Here is a 9,264-nt window from a genome sequence, read left to right as displayed (position 1 = left end):
CTGTGTGTCCATTAGAGGGAGTGCGGAGTGTCCCGCACAGTACGGAACTGAGTCAACGCATTTTTCTGATTCAAGAAGGGTAGGGCGCAAGGCGGCTGGCCCCCGCAAAGAGAGCTACACAAGTCGGCTACTTCCCCAGCTGAAGCGGTCGGCTATCGAAATCAGTTGATGCCTTCAGATGACATTTAAGACTTCACTGTGTATTTAGTTGGTTTGACGCTCATTCTCCGTTGGTCGTCTAAAAATCACAACCCGACAAAATGTCAGATCCTGTGGTGGCCGATACTCGCCGGTTGAATTCCAAGCCCCAGGACCTGACTGATGCTTACGGTCCCCCCAGCAATTTCCTGGAGATAGACGTTTATGATCCACAAATCGTTGGAGTCGGACGGGGCCGTTACACAACTTACGAAGTTCGCATGAGGGTAGGTATCGAGGCGTAAACCTCAAACACCTTGCAGCATTAGCTTTTGGCGCTAAGCTAACTCTTAATAATTACAGTGCCGATGCTAGCCAGTTAGCCACTTAGCAGCTAGGGTCACCGTGCCGTGACGTTGTCGCTATTCGTCGTAGAGTAGCTCGAGGTAGGGCGCGAGTAAAAATCGAGCAGCTGGGACTGTCAGCGGCCTAGCTGACATGTAGAAGTTTCTTGAAGGTATGCTAAGGTGCAATTACGGGAATGTAAGCAGTGTCACTAGTTCAAAGTCAGTACTGTAGTTAATTTTCTCCTCAGCTAACAGTATTGTTTGTGAGCTAGTCTGCGTTAAGTAAAAGGAAACTGAATAACACATTAAAACAAAACCAGGAATTTCCAGCAGACTCCGGGAAGCTAACTGCTAGCTATATGTGATAATGCGCTGTAAAGAAAATTAAGACTGATTTAATGTCACATTGTTTGTCTGTCTGGATTTCTAGAGCTAAATACATCAGTGGATAGTATGTGGATATATGAAGGAGTAACTAAACGTTATTCCTTCATATTCTTCGACAGTTTGATCTTGATATTCAGAGAAAAGCTGAATGAAAAAGGCTAACAGTGTTGGTGTTTTTCTAAAAACGGTAGAACAAAACGCATAAAAGTGTTTTGTGATTATTGAAATATGAAGAGGTCGAGTTAAATGTTGGATTTTTCTCTATAGTATTGCAAGGTAGTTTACGTTACTCTGTAAAGTGGCTTTTACTTGACTGTTGTGAAATTGTGTAAGTCAAATTTAATGTAACAGTTACAAGTTTTAACTAACTTGTTCACTAGAAAGACGGCTAAGCTTAAAAGAATGTGAGACGTAGGAAATCACTAACACAGCTAAATCTAAGGACATTTCAGGAAGCTGATTCAGTGACACAGTACAGACGCACTATAATTGTGTAATTGAATGTTAACGTGCCTCCCTTTCCTGCAAATCATCATTTTGTGCCACTGCGGAGAGTCTGCCTTGCACAATATGAACAACTTACTGTTCTCAGTGCTTGAAAATTGTAATAGACCATGGTAGGGGAGGTTGGGTCAGGGGCCTGTGGTTAACTAATAACTGCCAAAAAGCCATATCAGTCCAGTTAAGATTTGATTTCTCACTGGGCTCAATAGTGGAAAGCAGAGGGTCGCTGCAATCATAATCTATGCTTTTACAAGTGGCTTTAATTGCTTTTCAAATAAACACAGTATAGATTTATTTTTTTCTGTACAGAACAAACCTTTGCCAGTGATTAGCAGAGCTGATTTGAAGCCAGATAAAAGACAAGTTAAAACTTTTGGTGAAATAGGGGAAGAAAAATGATAATAGTTGGAAATGTAGTGCAGGTCTGTTCCTTACATGTCAGTTGCTATCTCATGCAGATGGTTGAATTTCAAATTAACCAACATGTTTTGTTTTTTGCCTTCTCTTTGTAGACGAACCTTCCCATTTTCAAATTAAAGGACTCCTGTGTGAGGAGAAGATACAGCGACTTTGAGTGGTTAAAGAATGAGCTGGAAAGAGACAGTAAGGTGAGTGAATAATAATTAACAGTGCAAGTGCAGGGATTGCATTGTGTGACTTGACCATGTAAAATAAGTAATCTGATTATTATTATTTTCTGAAATGAAAATATGGTGATTAAAATGTTTACATGCACTTGCACGGCTATTCTACATAAAATTGTTATGAGGGCCCAGATTTGCCAGTGTAAATGTCTACAGTTTTGACTTTGTTTCATGTTGAGTGTGGACTTTTTTTTTTCTTTCTTTCTTTTCCCTGTTCTTTGTGTCGACCCCTGCCTCCTTCAGATTGTAGTACCACCTCTGCCGGGCAAGGCCCTGAAGAGACAGTTGCCCTTTCGCAGTGATGAGGGTCTTTTTGACGAGTCGTTCATTGAGGAGCGAAGATCGGGCCTGGAGCAGTTTATCAACAGGTCAGTTAGTCACAAAATTACATTATAGACGGGAGTCTTGGGTGGAGGGAGACGTGAGCAAGACTTCATTGTGTTTTTTCTATCGCTGAACTTGTATCAAAGCTATTGCTGTTGTTTCTTTAGGTTTTTCTATCCACTTTAGTGAGCTGTTTGTTGTCAAAACTGTGTAGCCCAACACAAGGCTTAATCTAATCTGTGCCTGGGAAAGGAGAACCAAGCAACAAATCCATGGCTCCTTTTCCCCAGCATTCGTGAAAAGCATTTTAAAATGAGCAGAGAGTGAGTTTACAATGTTTCTTTCTGTGTTTCTGTATAGAATTGCAGGTCACCCCTTGGCCCAGAACGAGCGCTGTCTTCACATGTTTCTTCAAGAGGAAACCATTGACCGTAACTACATTCCTGGAAAAGTACGACACTAGGATTATTGAGGGATACGGGCAGTTGGGGGTTAAAATGTTGGGGCTGTAGAACGGACTGCCTCTTGCCTTCTCTTCCCTCCTAACTTCTCTTAATCTCTCTCTTTGTCTGTCTCTCTGTCTCTCTTTCTTTCACTCTGTGGATATTATTACAAAGTCATATTGTCTTTATCTTGGAGTTAGAGCATGAACTTCGGCAACACACACAACATGTTGACGATGTTTCAGACAACTGTGACTCCTCTCTTCTGTGTGCGTTTATTTTATAACTGTATATTAAGAAAAGCACCTGTCAGTAGCATTCATAATATCGTTAATATTTGGCGCTAAATAGTAATTTGCAGGAATGGAAACGGTGTACGATACATTCAGACTTTCCTCAGATGAGTGTCATATATTCATGATTGTAATATAATGTGAATAAAGTAGAATAACATCTAAATATGTGTACCGGAGCTAATGTGTACCATAGGAATGCATGCAGAATGTAAATGAGAATTCTGATCCTGTTTTGTTCTCTTTGTTTTTGTTTTATTTTTTAGGTATGAATGAAGTAAGTTTGCTTTATTTTATTCTGTCTCTAAGAGCTTTCTGGAATTAAAGGTGGTTGCATGGGCACTGTCAAGACCAAAGGCGATAGTTCACAAATACTTAAGTAAAACAAAACTTAATACCACATGTTAACAGAGATCTGACTGCAATCTGTCATTTCACTTTGTAAATACAGCCACACGTGGTCTCTGGTGCATTATAAAAACATGTTATTCCCCCCCAAAAAGGATAATGTGATTGTGGTGTGTTGCAAAGGTAACACTACTCTGCAAGCCAGTTTTCAAGCGCTTCTTTTCTAACAGTAACCACGAATGTAAACGAGGTTTAATAAGAGTGCTGAAGTTAATCTGTTTCTTCTAAACTGGCTTGCAGACGTTTCTCATTCCACAAATATCGGGCCAGTGGAAAGACAAACCACCACTAGTGTTTTGAGTTATGTGAACTATTGTTTAATAGGGATTAAATACTGTACATCACCTACAACCTGAGCTCTTTTAAGACATTTCTCGTCAAACTAATTCTGATACACTGTCATTACCAATCGCACTAATCCCTGGCTGCATGGCACACTTGCACGCTTTCTTTGCAGTACATTTGTGTTAGCCTCGCTGATTAAACTCTTACACTACTCTGATCACCGTTATGTTGCTGTACCTGTTGATTCTGATCTTTCATTTTTGTTAAGATGGGTTTTTTGTTGTTTTTTTTCTTTTCAGACTTGGATACTGTACGTTTGTACAGAAATATCTACGTCTGAAAAACAAATCAGCCAATTGTACCATCATGTAAACCTTGACACAGTATGTCCTGCATTTTGTGTACCAATCAAACGTTTACATGTGCAGTTCATTAGACAAAGTTTATGACTAATGAACTAAATCAGCTGAAGTTATTGTCCATACATATGGCAGCAAATTGTAAAAAAAAGAAAAGAAAAAAAAAGCTGCTTATTGGTCACGTAAAAGTCTTAAAACGGACAGCATCATGGCATATTTTGGCCCCCCAAAAAAACCCAACTGTGTTGCATGATGCTTATTGGTGGCGTGTGCTGCACAGAAGCTCAGGAAAGCACTTCGGTTATGAAAACTGCATGAACTCCTCTGTAATGTACCATGTTGAGCTTGTATTAGATTTGCAATCACAACTTCTTCACCTGCCTGCCTGATTGAATAAGAGTCACTTATCTTTCAGTCCAGAAAGGTTTTAGAGTAGAAATAGTTCTGATCTCCCGATGCAAGTAAAGAGTAGAAGTTGGCACGTCCAGGGTAATTCCTTATTATTGCCTTATATATGTATACTACTATTAAATGACAGACACCCCAGTGTTGCACTTCTCTTCAGTGTTTTTTACTGTTTGGCTGTAAAGCCCAAGCAACTCTAAAAACTGCATGGTACAGATTAAACAGGTCTGTCTTGTAAGTGAGACATTGAGTCTCGACGGGACTACCTGTGTAAATAAACGTTAAAAAAGTAATTATGAATGAAAGTAATGATCATCTGAGAAAAGCTTAGTTGGTGAAAAATCATGCAAAAGAACAGGAGCTGTCATACTGTATGGACCCAGCCTCATCTGGTCATCATGTGATGCTTTCTGTGGATAATCACATTAGTCAGCGTGCATCGTTAGGCTCCATTTAAAAGAGTGTCAGTCAAAGAACACTGTCGATTGCACGTTGGTGTATCATTTCTCATGTTTGTTTGTTTTTTTAATCTCTCCCTCTCTCTTTCTCTCTCACTGCAAAGACGGTACAGTCTGCTGCACCTGCCCCGTGTACATTTATTTCTACATCACGTCATAAAGCTGATGTCAGACCTCATAAGTGTCAACGATGTAGAGAAAACACAGCTTTCTGCTCCTGGAACGAAACTTAAGAGATCCAATGTATAAATTGTTTGATGTTGTATCTTCATTCAGTCATTCCACTTACTGTATGTACACTATTTTTGATCTAATAATCAGTGAGGAAGACATGCCCCATATATCTTTTTAGCCATTTTTTTGTTTGTTTGTTTTTGTTTACAATGATTATTATGTTTTTGGAATGTCTTCTTTTTTTCATTCGATTACTTTAAAAAGAAAATTTCCTGCTCCTGTTTTCTTTTGCAAGCTGAGATGTGATTTTGATGATAACCTCCCAAAGTCGAGCAACATGTAGCATCATAAAAATGATGGCGACTCCAGTCACTCCAGTCGCTGTTTTCTCCCCTGAGTTTGATATTTCTGGACATGCTCTTACACAGGATTGTTTCACGATTACTTGTTGAGTTGGGCAAATAACCATATCTAAGCACTGTGATAAGAGGTTTGTTATATGAACAGACATTCATTGTTTAAAGGCAGTAACAGCATCTGGTTTATTGAGCTATAAAACGAGGCTTGATTTTTATTTTTTTTTTCTTTCTTTTCAGCTGTATTCTTCTTTCTCTCAGCATTATCGTGAAGTGTATTAATATGTTGCCATCATTGCAGGAACTTCATTGTTAATTCTGTCCACTAATTAAATTTCCTGCTGCCTGCTGTGTGCTGTCTCTTTTGGCTTTTACAGCAGAGAAATGGGAGCAAAAGTCAGAAAAAAAATGTCAGGTCAGTGAGCAAGAGTAAGTCAGAGGAGATTAAATGATTGCAGGCTGGCAGGTCTTGAGTTATTCTTTATATCTTTAGATTTGTTCTTGTCAGTTTTTTTAAAGTGCACTTGAGGATTAGTTGTCCAGGATTTCTGAAAGGCCAGGACATTGGCTGCATTTACAGGGAATAGTTTTTTCGTTTTTGAACTACTTAACACTGAGCTATGATTAATTCAAGCATAAAAAGGCACCTAACTCAATGAGCTAGTGGTGTTTACACATGAAAGACATCAAAGACCCAATTTTAAATGGTATCTTTAGCCACTTTGTTACCAGCAATCTGGCACAAAAAAACATTTGTTACCAATTTTTTGTGAAGTATGAAAACACAAACTGACAATCAGAAAATTGCACTTTTGCATCAAGGAGGTGATTCACAAACAGCTATTAGCTGAAAACTTGGCATATATTATGGCATGCAGTGTGTCCTTAAAAAATGAGGAGAAAAAAAAAACTAATTTCCATAAGAAATCCAGCAAAGACCTGACACAGGACCTGAGAGATACATCTGACACTTGAGTTGCTCCATCTACTGTTCACTGAGGCCTCGTCATGTCTTAGTGGAAGGGTGGCTGTCAAGAGGCCATTCTTAAGAAAAGGAAATGGGGAGAAAAGGCTGGTAATTTGTTATGCCAAATTATACAAGAGATTTCTGGTTTTAAAGGAGCTGATCAATATGACTTCCTCTGTATATATTGTCAGGACAAAGGTACAACGGTGACTGCAGCCATCTGTAAAACACGGTAAAAGCTATGTCGTGGTTCAGGTGATTTTGATCCACCATGCAATACCATCTGGAAAGTTTCAGATTTGCATCAACTTTGTTTTTCCTCATGTCAGTGATCCCAAACACCCTGCTAATGTCGTAAAAGCATAGATAGAAAACCACAAAAAAGCAGGTCCAGAGCCCAGATATCCTCCTTATCGAAGGATTGTGGGAGCATCTTGACAGAGAATGCAACAAAAGGCAGAAACATCCAAGGAAGAGCTTTAAATACCTTCAAGAAGCCTGGAAACTACTCAAACTTGTCCCGAAGGCCACATAAAGAAGTTAGAACGAAGCTTGCCTAAGAGAGTTCAGGCTGTGTTGAAGAATAAAGTGGTCACACCAAGTATTGACTTTTAAGTTTGGTAGAACTCCTGTTTTCCTAGTAAAATATAAAGAAATTAAGGGTGGCTCAAAAGACTTTTTCATGTGGTAATTCTCTGGATGAAAATATCTTCTTGATGTCAGAGGAGAATGGGCAGACTGCTTCGAGCCGATAGGTGTGCAAAAGTAATGCAAATGGAAAAATGACAACTCTTTACAACCAAGATATGCAGATGAGCATGTCTGAATGCACAAGATATCAAAAGTCAACAGATGGACTACAGCCACGCTGGGTGTTACTTCTGTCAGCTAAGAACAGGAAACTGAGCCTACAGTTTTCACCAAAATTAGACAAGAGAAAATTGCCTAAGTCTTGATTTCTGCTGCATTCTGATGGTAGGATAACCATTTGGCGTAAACGAAAAAATGGCATTAAACAACACGAAAGCATGGATCCATCCTGCCTTGTATCAGCAGTTAAGTTTGTACCTAATGAAGTGGCCAAGCAGTGTATAACTTTTAGTTGTAGTCAGTTTACACTGCAGGTTTGGAGAAAACTGGAACTCAAACTGCCAAACTACTTTCAAGTTTGTCAGGGTGTTTGTAAAAAAACAGCATGTAAGTGAGTATATATGTATGCATACAAGTCATTTTAGGTTTTATCTAAGATGGTTTTTAAAGTCCTCTAATCGTTTTCTTGCTGACGTTGTTCTTCAGGAAATGCCGGGATTAAACGGCGAAGGGAAATTCTCGCCACAGGTGGATTAACGTTGTCCCAGAATCTTGTGAGCTGCAGGTGATCCAAAGTAGGCATGACTGTAATTAGACACAACTGTTTCCACATGAATAAAAATCAGTCCAGTAGGTTCATAGAGAGCACAGCCTGTGTGCTACACAAGGCTGGTAAAAGAACACTGCTAGTGTTCGATTAACAGTGCAGAGTTTTGCATTCTTAAATTACAGTTTTTAGAGGGTCTGCTATTTGTAAACTATACAAAATCCCTCTTTAAGTGTGAGACGCATGCTGTTCTATAGCTGTTACACTAAATGTAACATTACAGCACTCACTCACCAAAAGATTCACAATAGATGTTAAAATTGTTCCAAAATTAGAATCTTTTAGTGAACTAAAGAATGTGCCTGAACAATGACATGCATGCAGCGGCCATGACCTTCCTCATCTGTGAGCACAGTGACCTATAGACGACGTGAGCTTTGAAGTGTTGGCCTTGTCCTGAGTAATGATAGTGTGCAGACAGGATGGGCACGCAGGGCCGAAGCAGAGATTAGGTGGTGTTTGGTTAGTCGTTTTAACTGTGGAGCCCAGTTTGTAGCCATGACGCTTGTTGTATTTGCTGAGACACCCAGTTGGGTTAGCTTGATAAAGTGGAAGTAAATTGAAAGAGCAACTCAAAGCACAACGGCTGAGTAAGGACAATAGGTGAGACGAGTGGCTACTATAGTGCCATCGGAGAGCGAGAGCAATGGGTGCACAGGAAGAAACTGCAAGAGGTAGCTCTGTACATAGACTCTTTCCTGTTATGTCCGATAAAACAAAAGCAAACATTTACAGCAACAGGAGCCCCACAGACACCTTTTCAGTTCATTTGGTTTGTGGCGGGGGTGCTGTAAATGTCAACACAAAATCATAACAAAACCAAAAGTTTAAAACCTTACAGGTGGGCCCTTTTTTATTGCTAGTCCTTTATATCCAAGTTGTAGAGGACCAATGCCAAAATGCTGCACTTACTAGATTCCTGACATTTAATATTAACATCATATGTCCAAGTCAGAGATCAGGAAATATTTAAATAAAGACCCATTCCTGGAATGTCTTTCCCATTATATACAGCCGTAGTCAAAAGTTTACGTACACTTGTATGAAGTATGAATGTCATGGTAATTTGGGGCTCCATTTATTTTTTGAATTGTTCTTTTTCCAGAGTGGAACGATTGTACAGTGGATCTATGAATGACTTTACAAAACAAGAATTGAGGACACAAGTTTGAATTTATTTTGGATTTTCTCTGATTCGCTTCAGATCAAATGTATACATACAGGTACAAATATGTACATACACCTCTTCTAATATTTGTTTAAATGTCCCTTAGCAAGTTGCACCTCGACCAGATGTTTTTGGGAGCCATCAACGAGCTTCTGACATAATTCCGGCTCGATGTTTGACAGGTTCT

The 9,264-nt window shown here is 39.3% G+C and overlaps 1 protein-coding gene across 3 annotated transcripts; it reads left to right on the top strand.

Moving 5' to 3' along the window:
• The first annotated feature begins 45 nt into the window (after nt 1-45).
• snx12 (sorting nexin 12) lies at nt 46-5,876 on the top strand. Of its 3 annotated transcripts, XR_266278.4 has the most exons (7): nt 46-425; nt 1,889-1,984; nt 2,264-2,388; nt 2,705-2,795; nt 3,347-3,357; nt 4,073-4,156; nt 5,100-5,876. XR_266278.4 is itself a non-coding variant. In XM_003446950.5 (6 exons), the coding sequence occupies exons 1-5, from the start codon at nt 261-263 to the stop codon at nt 3,350-3,352; spliced, it is 483 nt and encodes a 160-aa protein (XP_003446998.1). In that variant the 5' UTR covers nt 46-260; the 3' UTR covers nt 3,353-3,357; nt 5,100-5,876. The 3 variants fall into 3 exon arrangements, 2 of the variants coding, with proteins under 2 accessions (XP_003446998.1, XP_005452652.1); XM_003446950.5 differs by lacking the exon at nt 4,073-4,156; XM_005452595.4 differs by lacking the exons at nt 3,347-3,357; nt 4,073-4,156; nt 5,100-5,876 and having other exon boundaries at nt 2,705-2,822.
• Nucleotides 5,877-9,264: the final 3,388 nt, after the last annotated feature.

The sequence above is a fragment of the Oreochromis niloticus genome, linkage group LG10 (genome assembly GCF_001858045.2).
Source record: "Oreochromis niloticus isolate F11D_XX linkage group LG10, O_niloticus_UMD_NMBU, whole genome shotgun sequence".
NCBI lineage: Eukaryota > Metazoa > Chordata > Actinopteri > Cichliformes > Cichlidae > Oreochromis > Oreochromis niloticus.
Note: the sequence above shows the minus strand (reverse complement) of the source record. Positions and strands in the feature narration are given on the sequence as shown.